Here is a 16,916-nt window from a genome sequence, read left to right as displayed (position 1 = left end):
TGTGTGTGAGAATATCATCATCAACTGTTTCATATACATCAAGTGGCCGAATTGGAAACAGATAAGTAACAGATAACGGTTAATATGGTTAGAGGAATGATAGGTGCAAGGGCCCTCTTTATGCAAGGGTTGGAGAACGGCCCTTGAATAGATCCAAGTCATTTTTTTAATCGGTTGACAAACTGAATTCAGTTGCACTTAATGACGTGGATTTATTCAATGGCCCTAAAGCCCTTGCGTAGAGAGGGCCCGAGGCCCTTGCATCTATCATTCCTCGGTTAATTATATTCGGAATATATCATCATCTCATTTGTTGATTATAGTTCATATCCCGAAACTCAACAATTCGTTTATCATGGGGTGTTCAACGAGGATGCATTGGGCATTAAAAAGACAAAGAACAGATGTATCCAAGGAGGTCAATATGCTGAACAATATCAACTATTTTAATCTGATACATCTGTATCATGTCTGTTTTGGCCCAAGGAAACTGCTACCTTGTTTATGAGCATATGGAAAAATGTGTCTCTAAAGGACTGCCTCTATTACAAGTCTTTTAACAGTTCTAGGTTGGACTCAGATAGTTCAGATTTCTCTAGACATTCCTAACGGGTTTAACTATCTTAACCACTTCACAGATATGGGCAACATGCCCAAGGATATCAACATCAGCAACGTTCTCTTGACTTGTGATCTAAGAGCTAAGACTCCACATTTTCTATCTGGCGGAGGAGAAGGAAGGTGGGATTTGCATTGGCAAGGCATCTCATAGAACCCAAAGGCTACAAGGCATCTGAGTATATATGCTGATACTGGATGAGGCCCTGTTAGTTATGGAGTTTGAGAACTAATTGCAAGTCCAAAACTGATTATTGGACTCAAATTTATGTTTAAGCCCAATTCATTTTAGATTGTGACAACCTATTGTGAGCCCCGAACGGATTATTGGACCCAAAATTAAACATAATTCTGAGTCCAATAATCGGTTTGCTTGTCATAATCTTAAACGAACAGGCCTTAAACATAAATTTGAGTCTAATAATAAGTTTTGGACTCACAATCAGTTCTCAAAATCTAAAACAAATAGGGCCTTAGTGAAGCCAAAACCAATGTAGCCTTGGGGTTCTGCTATTGAAACTGGAATCCCTTAACCAGGAAAGAGGTCTTCCAACTGTACGGGGCGTCATTTACCTTCTCTCTCTATCCATAAGAAAGGCAGAAAGAAGCCAGTTGGGCCTATAGCTCAATGGTTGAAGCTTTGTATCTCAACCTTGAGGTTGTAGGTTCAATCCCAGCTTACCTACCAAAACAAAAAAAAACAAAAAAAATGAGAGGCAGAAAGAAAAGTGAGGGCTTACTGGAAAAGATACAATTGCCAGGCATGTTGGAGGAGATTTACTCTTATCAGTAGCAATACTCACTTTAATGAAAGGGAGAAAGCATAGAGTTCGAGCTCAGTGACTTCATTGATCCTCGCCTGCGAGGTAGTTATCAGATGGATCTAACATTATTGTCACATTAAATGCAGCCATTTTTTTCTTTTTTGAGGGATAACAAAATTTTATTGACTGCAAAAACAGGATTACAATGAAGGGGGCGAGTCATCCCACACATGTAAGCCTCAGCAATATCAACCCCATAATTATGAGTACCGATTACACATACCCACCTATGAACATACCAACATACAAGACCCTTTCCCCTAACCGCCAATCCTGCCCCAGCCTTGGCCACAAAAAATCTCTGCTATCTGTCATCTGCCATCAGTTGCAAGTCCCCCTTATCTGCTCTTGTTTTCGCCAGTTCTTCTGCATCCTCATTCACTGCTCACCATTTGTGCTGGAAGTTTGGTGATAACTTCTCAGCTAACTCTCCGATTTCATCTATTATTGGGGCCAATTTCCACGAAATAGCAGCTTTAGTGCAGGCCCAATGACTGAATCTCCCTCCACGATCAAGGGATTGCCATTTTCAGCTTACCATTTCAGCCCCCATAGGAAAGCACTAAAGCCTTTGCCTTGGCTTCTTTTGGGTCACATATCCCAGTCGGGCCTGAGAATGAGATTATTTTCTTGCGTTATCATCTCAAATTAGGCCACCAACTCCCGTTTTACCTGGGTTTCCCTATGAACTTCCGTCGAAATTCAGGTTGACTCATCCGGTGCGTGAGGGGACCATCACGGAGTCACTCTTCTTTTTTCTCTTTTTTCAGCCATTGGTATATTCCAATTTCTTAAAATTTCACCAACATATCCTTTCCACACCTGCTCCAATGTATAAGATCAATTTTGATATTGGTGATTATTTTCCCCCAACATCTCAGTTTATCATTGAAGATGTGGTTATTCCATTCTCCCCATATATTTCATATCGTCATGTATGGGATCAACCACCAAACTGCTTGTTCGCCAAAAGGCCGTCCACTCCATTCCAGTATAATTTGCTTGATGGATCTTGGTAGCGGTAAGGATATTCCAAAGCTCTTTATGATGCGCATCTATATATGATAAGAGACAGGCAATGAACCAATACGTGATCCAATGATTCCTTGCTGCTCTTGCAAAGTACACATAGGTTGGCAAGGTACACTTTTCTTCTTTGTAGATGATCGCAAGTATTTATCTTTCTCCTCACAACCGTCCATGCAAAAGCCACCACCCTAGGTGGGGCCCTGGATTTCCACACCCGAGCAGATTGAGAGTCTCTTCTAAGCGGAGATGCCAACTTGTAAAAAAAAAAAAAACGATCGCATCGAGACAGAGACAGATAGATATGGTGTGAAGAAGAAGCATGAATGAGATTGTATCTGCTTTGTTGAGAATTCAGATGAATTTATCAACCATACGACAGATGTAGCAAACTTGAAATGCTCTGATGTGGCAGGAGAGCGCTATATGTTGCATAGGTAAGGACATCTGAATGCAAGCAACTGTCAAAGCTGGCAGGGCTACGCACATCCAAAGCCAAAGGAGTTTTGTAGAAGTGCCTCGTCAAACCCTTAAGCTTAGCAAATCCATTTGGGGTGAGAAGATGAAGTACACCCCGCATCCCCTACCAGGCTACCACCACCCTGCCATGTCCATGTGATGCTGAATAAATCATACGACGGTAGAGTGGAAGGGAATGGATGCTCCAGCCTGTTACAACTATGCCACTTGTATAAGAATGGATGGGAAAACGGTTGAGAGGGCAGATAAGTTGTGGCTGTTCGGTTAGGATGGGATGAATTTGATCAGTAAGGGACGATATTTATTAGTGAAATGAAGTGTGACTTGTGTTTGATATAAGTTAAACGAGGGACTTCAATAGATTTTGGGTGTTCTATAAATGGTCCCTGACTCTAATAGACCTCTTTCTATCTCAAAATATTTCCCAACTTTTCGATCTCAATATCATCAAAGCTTGTTTATGGTTTTGATCATATTGTTTATGGGTTTTATTATTTGTAGTGTGTTGTTTAGATTGCATGAGTATGCAAATTCAAATCACTTAAGGTGTCAGTGAAAATGTTACTCAACATCTCATAACAGCAAATGTCATATGCTATTCTTTCTCATTAGAATTTGTTAGTATTCCGTTACTTTTGACAATTTCTCAAAGAACCATCATAGTTATCCAATTTGCAGCCAATCAAAGTGTGCAGAGTTTCCACTATATACATTAGCATTGCCTAGCTTGGAAAAGAATGCCGGGACTTTCTAGGAAAAGTTTTCATCTTCCTTTATGCTAGCTTGGAAGATCAGATACAGCATGGCAAATTGGACTTGGCAAAACCATGCCCTTTGGAGCTACTCTACAGATCATGATGGGTTCTATTCCCAAGGAAAAGAGGTTGGCGACTTGGAGATCTGCACCCACACACACACCAAATGTTTTCAAGCTCAACGTCAAATGGTTGCTCCCTTGGCAACCCCGACAAAGCGGGAATCGGAGGGGTTTTAGAGATGGTAATGGCGTCATCATCTACGCCTTCTCTTGGCCGGTTGGAATAATGGACTCTACCTAAGTGAAGGTGCTTGCACTTCACTTCGACATGAGGTTATTTAAGGATCAAATGGAAGGCAAACAGGAGGTAGAAGGGGATTCTTCAAATGACATTTCTTGGGTCCAAGGCACAAGCATTGTTCCATGGAGATTAGCTAAGTTTTCGGATGAGATTAGTTTTAGTTCTATGATTAATGATTGTTTCCTTTCTTTGATCTAGAAGATCAGCTGGCTAAATCCGGGGAATTGAGGGACTCATTTTACTCTGGGTCAACTCTCCCCATTGATATGAATCTGTAATCTTTCTTTTCTGTGAATATAGTTATTTTTCTGACGAAAAAAGAGTAGCAAAACTAGTTATAGTTGCGGTGTTTGGTGTGAAGTTTGAATCTGACTATTACACCTCCCAAGTTATCTGACAACACTTCCCTGTTGGAAGCAAGGGTTTCATAATAGCCTCTCTTGCGCTTGCGCGTTGAGGATTCTGTAGCGGGGTTATGTGAAGGAAGTTCCTAGTACGGAGCCAAGCCGGTATGGAACCCCCACTATACTCGAATCAAATTATTTTGTCCCCAGAGTGCCCCGATCAAGCATCCGAATAATCAACGCACCAAAATTGACGCTGAATCAAGTGTAGCAATTGAGTCCTCTAATCATGGGAGCTCATCCAAATAGGAAATAGAAGATCCAACCGTTCATGTGTGTCTGAGGAGGGCCCAATAGTAAGAAGGAGCTTTTGAATGTCGATAATGGACTCCAATGGCCCTCCGATTGATGATATCGCAAAACCAACCTACTTTGGAGCCTCTGGCACGTGTCCAACCCTTTTATCACCGGGGACACCCCATTTGCCAGTGTACTTTGCAATCAAAGCCTCTGGATTTTTTTGACATAAAGTACATGAGCCCCCTTTTTGCCATTGATACACTGACACTGGGTGTCCCTGGTGATGAAACGGGGCGTAAATATCACTTCCCCCCTTTTCCCAGATAGAGCTTTAACATGCCCTTTTAAGTTGTAAAAATTCCCGGAGCCCCATCTTAGGAGTGCTACATGTCCCACTAATCATTACTTATCCTACACCACTTCTCAATAATAAAAAAAACCCTATGCCATCATTTTGCTGATTTCTCCATGATCTATGCATTTAGCCCGAATCAAGCTGAGATTCCTAATCTAGGAGCTTGAGGCGCCCAGCCATGCAAAGGTACCCCCTAGCATGCATAAAGAGAGACTGACTTTATGTCAGATAACTTGGGAGGTGTAATAGTCATATACTCATATTCAAATGCAAATAATTAAAATTTGTCAATCCTCTCCTTACGGGATCTTGATTGAATTGGGGGGAGAGATTTTACCCAAAAGATAATAACTACCCTTTCGTGCATGGAAGAGAGCCTATCTTTTCACCATTGACATATAAAAAATAATCTCATCCATATAAAAAGGGATTTTTCTCAAAAATTTTAACTATCTCGTGCACCATCTCTCTACATCTACCCATCTACAAGCACCTTCCTCCCACCAGCTCATAGGAGGGTTTTCCCCTGCTCATTAGAGGTTTTTCATGTGGATCTTTTTGTGTTCTCATGTGTGAATGTTTTCTTTGGTGTTTGATTCTTTAATACACATATAGACTTGCTTCGGAAATTTTAGTGGGTTTTTTCGTAAAAAAAAATAAAAAATTGCACATTCATTTTACACGTAATTTCTTTCAATTTATTTAATTTCATTAGTGGATCTTAGTTGAGCTTAGAATTCTATGGTTTTCTAGTTCAATGCATGCTCTTAGTATAGAATTCTGATAGATCCAACAATTCTATTCAATATCTTTCTCTTACTTTAACAATTTTTTGAAATGTAGAATCCTAGGGATTTTGATTTCTTTCCCATTAAACTCACAGTTAGGACTTATTATTCTGTAAATCTTTGTTAAGTTCTCCATTCGTGTAAACTTTAGAAGATTTACTTGTAAGTTGTAACTCATTAAATTATTTTTGAAGTTTCTCAAAAGAATTTAGATGATGATTTTTCAAATTTAAGAAAGAATCGTCTAAATTCAGATTTGGAAAGGTTTTTAACTATGTTCCTTCATATCTAAGATTATGGATATCAGAATTAATTGATCCAGTCAAAATTCAGTTAAATTTTGGAGAACTAGAAGCATTGGCTAAAAACACACATATTTAGATAACAAATAGGACTTCTCACTAAATATAGTGTTTATATGGTGTAAGCATGGTTTTAAATTTCGAATCTCAAATTTCGGTTTGAAATTTTTGGTTTTCGGTCAACTCCGAAACCGAAATCGATTATAACCGAACGGCAGTTTTTTCCGGCTGAAATTTCAAAATTTCGGTCAAAATTTTATTTATCCCGGAATTTAGTCCGAAATTTAAGGGATTTCACCGAGAAATCTCGATTTCTGATAAATATTTTCGTGAATTTTCAGCCAAAATTACTGAAATTTTGGTAATTTCGGTCGAAATTCTGTTACGAGATAAAATAGCCGTTTAGTTGATTTCGTCGGATTTCAGTCTAAATTTCAGTGTCGGAGAGGACCGAAACGCCTTCCAAACCCGAAATTTGAAACCATGGGTGTAAGGCCTTGATATTTGATCCAACAGCAGCTTACTTTTTAGGAAGCTGCTGTTGGATCAAATATGAAGGGTGGTATCTCTACCGCAGAAGGGCCTCATTGTTGTAAGCCTTGCACCATATAATTTTTCCTAAATATAAACACTGAGTTGGCCTTGCCTTGTTTTTAACTGCCTATTTAGTTCTTGCCTGTAAAAGAAACTGCCTATTTAATTCCATCAATTAAATGGTTAAGATGAACAGATATCCCGTTTCACCACTAGATTTCGACAATCCAGTTGTAGAGCACCGGATAAAAGGTAAATAAGGCAAGCTCCCTCTTTTTCTCTGGTCCATCCCTAATCTCCTCCTTTGTTTTAGGATCCTTGGATGGGCCCATCTATGGGATTTGGTCTAGTGAAGCCCAACAGTTACAGCTCTCGGAGCCCCACTGACAGCTAAAGCCGTAGCCCGTAGATGCTGTTTTGCATCTTTTCCTCCTCTGGGGTCATGGGGAGTACAAAAGCCAGGCTGGGGATGGTGAAGGAGAAAAGAAAAGGTCCCGTCTTGAATTCGAGTCCTACTCCCAACGGTCCCACCAAACCCTCGTTATTCTGCGTTAATCTGGTTGGCGGTAACCACAGTCTCACATGCAGTTTGGTTCATCTTTTCTTTTAAAAAAATATCAGCAGTTTATATATATATATATATATATATATATATATATATATATATATATATATATATATATTGGGAAAGTGATTGTGAGCTGCCCCTCATATAAGCTTATATGAGGTGACTGCTAAAAACATGGTGGGCACATATTTTTGGGGTGATTCGAACCGCTCATTTGATAGGCCCTGACGTAGATAAGGGGTGCCCAAAAAATCAGCTCCATAGGATCATTCCAACCCTTCGTACTGTGAAGGTGAAAGAGGGGAAAATGGACGGGTAAGTGGGCAAATTTATACCCACCCATTTCCCCCTCTTTCACCTCCACAGTTAGTAGGGTTGGGATGATCCTATGGAGCTGATTTTTTGGGCACCCCCTATCTACGTCAGGGCCTATCAAATGACCGGCTCGGATCACTCCAAAAATGTGGGGCCACCATGTTTTTAGCAGTCACCTCATATAAGCTTATATGAGGGGCCGCTCACAATCACTTTCCCCTATATATATATATATATATATATATATATATATAGAGAGAGAGAGAGAGAGAGAGAGAATAGAGTTCCTAAGGTGTCACCTCATATAGCTTATATGAGGTGGCGCTCACAAAACATAAGGGGCCTACATTTTTGGGGTGATCGAAACCACTCATTTGAAAGGCCCTTAGATGCGTATGATGCCTACAAAAAATCAGGTCCATAGGATCATCCTAACCCTTCCATTTATGGAGGTTAAAAATGGGCAAATTTATGGAGGTTTATACCCATCCATTTCAACCTCCACAAATGGAAGGGTTAGGATGATCTTATGAAGTTGATTTTTTGGGCACACCCTATCTATGTGAGGGCCTATCATATGAATGCTTTGGATCATCCAAACAAAGTGGGCCCCTTATGTTTTTAAGCGCCACCTCATATAAGCTATATGAGGTGACACCTTAGGAACTCTATTCTCATATATATATATTTATATATATATATATATATATATATATATATAAAAGAGCAATGATATCAACACTACCGTATTTTGATAATGGTACTACTCATTTTGTTTTGCACTTTCTAACTGCTACTGATGTTCCCTTGCCATATTTTAATAATTGCACAAACTCGGTTTGTCTTTTCTTGTTTAAACAGCTTTCAAAAGTTATTGCAGCTTCCCAAAAGTTCTTAGAAGCCAATTAAAAGAGTAAAGACAAGCTGAATTTGTGCAATTATTAAAATATGGTAGTACCAATATCAGTATCTGGACTGTTATAATAGGGGTGCATCAGACTCCAGCCCAACCAAAGGTGGCATTTCCTCAACTCTAATCTCACATATCCCGAGCCTCAGGTCGAGAAGGGTCAAACGTAACCCAACATGCCACTATGGCACTATTAATCTCTCAACCCTGACCTAACCTATCTATTCTGTCTTTTCGGAATTACGTCGGGTTGGGCTCAAGTTGGTCCGGGGCAAAAATAGAAAAAATGAGAAATAGAAAAAAACGTAACCCTGATATTCTGAAAGACATGGTATAATTCGAGGCCAGGTTTGGTGTCCCAAGACCTCAACCCTAACCCAACCTAAAATAAAAGAGCGGGATGGCCTTTCCAACCCAATCCGAGCTGAAATAAGGTTGGGCCCATTGGGTTTGGTCTGAGTCTGGTCCATGTTGCACCCCTATGTATACTCAAAAATCAAAATGCTACCAACATCAAATCAAAAAGTGTCGAAAATACCATCATGTTGCTTACCCTCCCTCTCACAATTGAAAGTTAAAGTTACGGTACTGTGTCTGAAGTTCATGTTTTCAAGTTTAGCACAATTGACTTTGAAAACCAAGGAGCCCACGGACTTCCTTTTTTGCAAGAATCCCAATAAACTGAAAATTTTAAAGTTATTGTATTAATCAATATATTGAAATAACAATAATTACTAAGGTTGTCAATGGGACCCAAACTCAGAAAATCCGATGGATCACCCTAGATCAGAATGAAGGGAGCCAATGTATAAAAATACCCTTCATATTTTAGCTCCTTTAGCCTATTCATGAAGGGTATTTTCATAATACTCAAAGAGAGAGACATATCTCTAGCTTCTTCCCTCCCATTAAAAACACCCTAGTTTGGTACAACTCAAGAACTAAAATGCATACATGGAAGGTCCATTTTGAAATGATTTGTGATCTACACTTGGAAGGTAGTGTTGGGGGTAAATATTGGCCCTTGATCGGAGGTTGGCATGCGTCACACTGAGATTCAAAAGCGCCAGGGATAGAAGAGTAATTCCCTAGCCCTTCTGGAAGCCCTACAAATCCTAGCCACCTTTAGAAGGCCGGAAAAGATAAACTTGGAAACCAAAACCTCCAGGTAAGCCATCCAGTCAGGAGAGAGCCCCAATAGGCAACTTTCCTAGTTGGGTGGGGATTCTTGCTCAATAAAAGGGGACTAAGTCTCAAAAGTACAAATTCCATTCCATTCGACTTCCTTGCCTTCAATTCATTGAGCCTGTAGAGAGTTCAATTCATAACCGTTTCCTAGTCTGACTTACATGTCAGAAAGCCTCTTCGAAGTCCAAACTCCTAGGGCTTTCTGACGTTCTTATGTGCCCTCATGGTGTAGATATTCGTTCCGAGAGCCATCTTAGTGTCATTAACCATTGAGAACCATAGTCTAGATCTCTATGACAACATGCATGATTCAAACCGACCAATAAAGGATTCAAGCAATTCATTCATGTTGCATGATCTGACTTATGCATCAGAAAGCCTCCTCAAAGTCCAAACTCCTACAGCTTTCTAACGTTCTTATGTGCCCTCATGTTGCAGATCTTCGTTCCGGAAGCCATCTCAGTGCCATGCACCATTGAGAGCCACACTCCAGATTTAAGTGACAACAGGCAAGATTCGAACCGACCAAGACATAGGTGGATCCGATCGGAAGTGAATCCATAGACAACCCGAATAACAAAAATGATATATTCGCCATCTTTTCTTTCCAGGGCCACCCCCTGAGGAGTAAAAAGAGCAATCACAAATACACCAGTGGGGTTGGCCTGGGAACAAACGTGGGGCGTATATATCACTTCCCACCATTAATTATAAAAGTCAAGGGTCCCATTTTCCAAACCGACTTAGAAAAGATTTGAAAGACGGCATCTCCTATTAAGCTACTAATTAATGAACTGGAAATGGCGGTTTAAGAAGCATTAACCCAGTCAGAGAGTGCACATGTTTTTTTTTTCTATTTTGAAAAAGTCTTACCATGTGATAAAAGAAAGCGCCAGGAAACGTACAAATAAAAAAGAAATGAATGGACGGCAATAACCGAGCTGAGAGAGAAGAGAGCGCTCCTCCTCGTCTTCACCGTCAGAGATCTTATCGGATTCTCCTCTCTTTATCTTTCTTTTAACCCCATCTCTCTCCTCTTCCTTTGCCAAGTAATTTTCTCTCAATTTACAGTCTTTTCCCTTTTTCTCTCATCTTTCTCTTTCTTGTATAAATCTTTTCTCTCATCTTTCTCTTTCTTGTATAAATCTTTTCTCTCTTTTCTTCGCCTCGGTGCTATAACCGATGCGCTTTTCGCACACCTCCTCCGTGATGAATTAAAAAATAATTAAATTTATTTGGGCTTTTGCAGATTTTGCCCGCTTCTACTTATCTAATACCCGACGCTACTGTCTTCGTCCTTTTCCCCGCTCCTCCCACTTTTCTATAAATCTCATCAAGACCCCTCCTTTTTCCCCTTCCTTCTTTTTGCTCCCTCACTCTTTCCGGTTTCTTGTTTTCTCGTTCTCGTCTCTCATAGAAGAGAGAGAGAGAGAGAGAGAGGTGGTAGCTAAGGTAAGATGACTTTTCTTTCAGGTTTCTGTTTTATTTTGGCCTTCTATCTTTTACTTTTCTGAAAGGAAATTTCTGTTTTATCGCATCTAGATCTCTATATTGCTGTATTTTCCGTAGTTTTTTTTTTTTTTTTTTTTTCAGAGTCTCCGTTCCGGATTTTGATGTTCAATTTTCGCAGGATTCCAGTCTATCTTCAAACGGTCTTCTTTATTTTATGTTATGACTGTGATCTGTAATATTTCTGTTATTTGGTAAATAAATCCCAAAAAGACCTAATTTTTTCCGCAGAAATGAAGAGAAACCCTAGCCGCTTGGTCATCGTCCAAAAATGAGCTGCTTTACTTCTGATTTCTCTCGATTTTCTTTTTTCTTTTTATCCGATTTCTTTTTTCATATCTGCCTTCTAAAAAAATTAAAAAATTAAACGCAGAGTAGTTTGTTAGATCTGAAGAAATCTGGTGTGTTTTCAAGGTTTTATAAAGAGTTTCCAACTACTAGAATGACTTCTATACAGATCAGCTAACAATCTCTGTTTTTTACACTTTGATCTGTTTAGATCGGTGTAATACACCTACAGATTTATCAGTAAATTCCAAAAAATTACTTTTTCTCGTTCTAGACTTTTTTTTCCTGATGAGCCTCTTTTTTCCCCCCTTTGTGTAGATCTGAAGCTGTAAATAAGATGAACCCCTGTGTTTTCCAGCAGAACACTTTTCCCTTCTGCGACGAGATGAGGAGCTCCCTCTCAATCTCCGATCGGAAAGATCCTGTCTTTTGCCCTAAGCCTCGTCGTCTTGGCCTCCTTTCCCCTACTATTAACGATCGGCCATTAAGATGGAATTTAAGGTAATTTTTCATTTAATTTCCTCACTTCATATTTTTCCAACATTAATTTATCTCACCATCCAAAAACTCACTCTTTTTTCCTTTTACAACAAACAGTCATCAAACAGAGCCGTGTGGTGATTCAAAAGCAGGCACAGACCTCATCGACATCATTCTCACGAAGGTACGTTGATTTTTTCACCAAAAAAAAAAAAAAACCCAGATCTCTCTGTTTTTCCATATCTGACTCTTACTGTTCTTGTTTTAACACAGGGAGGATATAGCTCTGATCAAATAACGAGCCAGGTGGCATCATCCCCGCCTTATTTCTTCGGATCTCCTCCCGCACGTGCCGCGAACCCTCTGGTCCACGACGCACGTTTTGGCCACGAGAACGAGTCACCGTCATCGCCACTTCCAATACCGTCTGCCTTGTCATCTTCTCCGGCAACATCTGGCCGGAAAGGCGGTTGTGTTCGAACTAAGTTCGGTCATAATCCGGCACCGGTGAGAATCGAGGGTTTTGATTGCAGGGATCGGCGAAATTGCAGCATCCCTGCCGTTGCTTAGAGAGAATCTGATCGTACATAAAAAATTTCGACCACAAAACAACAAACAAGTAAAAAAAAGCTAGTACAAATTTAAAAAAGGAGGTTAAATTGAGAAGAATTGGAGAGTTCTGAGTTGGCGTAGAGAGGGAGAGAGATCTGTTATTATTGTAAATCCTCACTTTCTACCATCTGTTTTCTTGCTATGTGGTAGTAATCTGTAATTACGTGTTCTCCTTGTAGTTTTTGGGACAGAGGAGACGAAAACTTTATTTTCTTTCCTCTTAGTTCTTAGGTTTAAGAGTCTTTAGAGGTTCGGTGTGTCCTGTAAAAATGTTTATTAAGGAGGGTGTATACCCTCTATTTTTTAATTTTCTGATTTTTATCTTTTGCGAAAATCTGTAAAAAGAATGCAGTGTTGAGTCATGTATATGTAAATATGCTTCTTATTTATCATCCGAGTTCCCAATTTCATGTCACTTTTGTTTGGACTTGCTATTGTCTGCGTATGTTAAATCATTATAATATGCGTTTTTCATGTGAAATTATATCAGCACGACTATATTTTGATACTTTAACAGACCCATCTTGTCTTTTAGTATTTAAAGAGCTGTCAGATTGTAAAGAATAAAAGACAGCTCGGCTTGTGCAGATATTAAAATATGGTTGTGCTGATAACACTTCCCTATGATTTTTGTTTGATTTCATAAGTAATTAATATAAAAAAAGGGGGAAGTGATATGTTCGCCCCCCTTTTCTTCCCTGGACCAGCCCCACTAAAGTCTATTTATGACTCGTTTACATCAGCTGGGCTGTTGCATGAGAGAGCAGCCACCTCAGATGAATTAAATGAATAAGACAAAAACTGAGCTTGTACGGCTGCTCTCACATGTAACAGCCCGCCTGCAGAGTGCCTTTTGCGAAGGTCCCTATCAAATCCCCTTAGATTGATTGGGGAAGAAAAATGTATCAATTCCCAAAAAGAGGAAGCAGAAAAAGAGAGGATGCGGACGGAGGAGCGTGTTTTTCTGACTAGAAAACTCTAGGGTTGATCGGATCCGGGCGTCTCCCATGGCGAAATAGATAAAAATAAGAAGGCTGAGTGGGTGATATCTTCTGCTGATAGATTTTTTTTGTTGTCAATGAGTGCGTTTTGTGATGTGTGACCATCTGTCTTTTAGCTGTATGATGTTGGCTTTTCTTCAATAGTTAGTATGATTTAATGTAGTTCGATTTATTAGCTTTCTTATTCTCATCTACTTTAATGGTTAGGATTTTGATCGGACTGTCCAACGGATCCATTGGATATGTGTCTTTAAATGGGTGGTGTTAGGCCTAAAATCGGTAACAGGTTATGGTAGGACTGGGTGGTCCGGGCTAACGAGTCACGGCTGAATAGCTGGTTGAGTCCTGCGCTGCACAGAGTACAGACAAGAAAGAAAAGGGTCAGAGGACCAACCCGGAGTGATACTCCGGACGGGTGCTTCGACACTCAAGTCAGTATGAGCAGGAGTGTAGAGCAATGTCAGAGCAAAAAGCTTAGAGTTTTGGTTCTCAGATTTTCAGGACCCTCACCTTAGAACAAGTGAAGGCTATTTATAGTGATTCTGAGCCACCTGTCTAAGACAGGTGGTAGCTGTGAGCCAGGTGGTGGCCTCTGTATGGACCAGGTTTCATACCTAAGGAGGGCAGGTGGAGGTCCCTGATTGGTCCAGGTGTCACACCTAGGGGAGACAGGTGTTGGCCTTCCAACGGTCCTTGTGAGGGCCACGCGCCAGAAGCTAATTGGATGCTGAGTTCGGACCCCTCAGTGCTGAGTCCGGATTCCCTCAGTGCTGAGTCCGGACCCTATCAGTTGCCCCCTGGTTCTTCAAGCCATAAAAGTGGCTAGAAGAAGCAAAGAGAAGGTAAAGACAGCGTCGGGCCGGCCTTAAGACCTCCAGGCAGCTGAGGCCGGGCTCAGACTCAGCTAGGAGAAATAGTGGCTGGATGGGAGACTCCTGGCGCCCTGGCCTGGCCTTGGCGTTTAGCCTGAAGGAGTACGGCCGGGCAGAAGGCATTCGACTATCCAGCATGGCTGAATTTTTGACCAGGGGCCTGGGCGGCCAGGGGTCCTGGACGTCCTTGGTTCAGGAAGTCATGGGGTCCTGCTCGGCTAAGGCTGTGAACGGCCAGCCGGGCAGGTCTTTGCTGGTGAAACTTTTTGTCGCCTAGCGCTTTTGTCGTCTAGCGAACGTGCCATATCCTGTCCGGACAGCCGGACAGGTCTCTTGTCTTTTGAATTATCCTGTCCGGACAGCCGGACAGGTCTTTTATTCTCTTGAATCATCCTGTCCGGACAGCCGGACAGGTCTTTTGTCGCCTAGCGCTTTTGTCGTCTAGCGAACGTGCCATATCCTGTCCGGACAGCCGGACAGGTCTCTTGTCTTTTGAATTATCCTGTCCGGACAGCCGGACAGGTCTTTTATCCTCTTGAATCATCCTGTCCGGACAGCCGGACAGGTCTTTTGTCGCCTAGCGCTTTTGTCGTCTAGCGAACGTGCCATATCCTGTCCGGACAGCCGGACAGGTCTCTTGTCTTTTGAATTATCCTGTCCGGACAGCCGTACAGGTCTTTTATTCTCTTGAATCATCCTGTCCGGACAGCCGGACAGGTCTTTTGTCGCCTAGCGCTTTTGTCGTCTAGCGAACGTGCCACATTCAGTCCGGACAGCCGGACAGGTCTTTTGTCGTCTAGCGCTTTTGTCGTCTAGCGAACGCGCCATATCCAGTCCGGACAGCCGGACAGGTCTCTGTCCTCTTGAATCATCCTGTCCGGACAGCCGGACAGGTCTTTTGTCGCCTAGCGCTTTTGTCGCCTAGCGAACGCGTCATATCCTGTCCGGACAGACGGACAAGTCTTTTGTCGTCTAGCGCTTTTGTCGTCTAGCGAACGCGCCATATCCAGTCCGGACAGCCGGACAGGTCTTTCGAATGCCCCATATCCTGTCCGGACAGCCGGACAGGACTTTTGTCTTCTGGCGCCTTGGGACCTGTGCCTTGTATTTAATGCAGGCGGCGCATTTAATGCGAGCGGCGCATTTAATGCGAGCGGCGCATTTAATGAGGAAGGCGACGTGGCGCACTCCGGCTGGCGGAAATGGGCGGGATTTTTCCCGCTCTTCCCAGCTTCTCTATAAATACAGGAGTTTACTCTTCATTTCTTACTTTTCATCTTTTACTCTCCTCCTCTTCTGTTCGGCTGCTCAAGTTTTCTGCCCGCTTCGGATCAGTGAGCCCGGAGGTCCTCGTCCAACACTCCAGTTCGGTAATCTTTTTTAGCTTTTTGCCTTTCTTTCTTTTTTTTTCTTTTTATGTCTAGCACTAGTTCGGAGACGGACTCCAGTTCAAGGGAGTCCGGTTCGACCAGTACCGCATCGGGGTCCGAGGCATCAGAGAGGGCGGTTCCGGCCTCACCTATAGTGGAGGCCGGTGTTGAGGGCGAAGAGCTAGTGATAATAATAGACGAGGAGAGCGGTGAGGAAATGAGTGTGGACTTAGACACAATCCCGGCCTGTGGGGACGGACCGGACCGGGTAGAAACCAGCGACGATGATGAGGACGTCGAAGCGGCAGTCCCTCAATCGTCGCGCATGCCAGTCGAGGTGATAGCGGAGGCACAGATGGAAGCCAACCCGCAGTATAACATCGGGGCCCTATACGAGGTGAACCATCTGTGGCCGAACAGGCTTCAGATCGTCAGGGACAAATACTGTATTCCTAGCCGGTACATTCTGAGGGCGGCTGTCGAAGGGGATCGGGCCAGCAACGATAGCGCAGACCTCTGCGTGTATGAGGAGGCCTTCCGGGCCGGGCTTAGGCTCCCCTTCCACCCCTTCTTTGCGGATGCACTGAATTACTACGGGCTGGCAGTTACACAGGTCGTCCCGAACTCTTGGAGAACACTGATCGGCTTCTTGTACCTTCTTGAAGTCCGGCTCCGTAGGAACCCCACCGTGCCCGTCTTCAGGATGTGTGCGCACCTGAAGAGGCATAAGGACGGCGGCTGGATCTACATTAGCCAGAGGCCTGAAATGAAAATGATCACTGGGATACCTTCTTCCATTCACACATGGAAGAACAGGTTCTTCTATGTAAAGGACACCGCGCCGGGCTCGCAGTGGCCGTTCTCATTACAATGGAGAACGCCAGACACTCGCCGCCTTAGTAAAAAACCAGCTCTCGAAGACTATGACCATATGACCTTCGCTCTGATCAAAGAAGAGCTCAAGCGAGGTCCAGTTCACTGCTCAGAGTTCGAAGAGGAGGCCGAGCTGGTCGCACTCGGGGTCAGCCGTGCGACGCCGGCACGTACGTAGACACTATAGGATAGCATTTATTTTTCTGAAGTATTTTTCAACTTTCATATTGCTGACTGCGCTCCGTTCTCTTTTGCAGAAATGGTGAAGCAGATGTCCCTCTTGGACAGAATCAAGCAGTCT

General features: G+C 42.4%; 1 protein-coding gene across 1 annotated transcript; it reads left to right on the top strand.

The window, feature by feature from the left end:
* Positions 1-10,525: 10,525 nt before the first annotated feature.
* On the top strand, positions 10,526-12,914 carry LOC143884311 (uncharacterized). The gene is made up of 4 exons (XM_077387815.1): positions 10,526-11,062; positions 11,726-11,908; positions 12,005-12,071; positions 12,161-12,914. The coding sequence occupies exons 2-4, from the start codon at positions 11,745-11,747 to the stop codon at positions 12,455-12,457; spliced, it is 528 nt and encodes a 175-aa protein (XP_077243930.1). The 5' UTR covers positions 10,526-11,062; positions 11,726-11,744; the 3' UTR covers positions 12,458-12,914.
* Positions 12,915-16,916: the final 4,002 nt, after the last annotated feature.

The sequence above is a fragment of the Tasmannia lanceolata genome, unplaced genomic scaffold (assembly GCF_043159265.1).
Source record: "Tasmannia lanceolata isolate RefF3 unplaced genomic scaffold, GAP_Taslan_0.1 ptg000008l, whole genome shotgun sequence".
In the NCBI taxonomy this organism is placed as follows: domain Eukaryota; kingdom Viridiplantae; phylum Streptophyta; class Magnoliopsida; order Canellales; family Winteraceae; genus Tasmannia; species Tasmannia lanceolata.
Note: the sequence above shows the minus strand (reverse complement) of the source record. Positions and strands in the feature narration are given on the sequence as shown.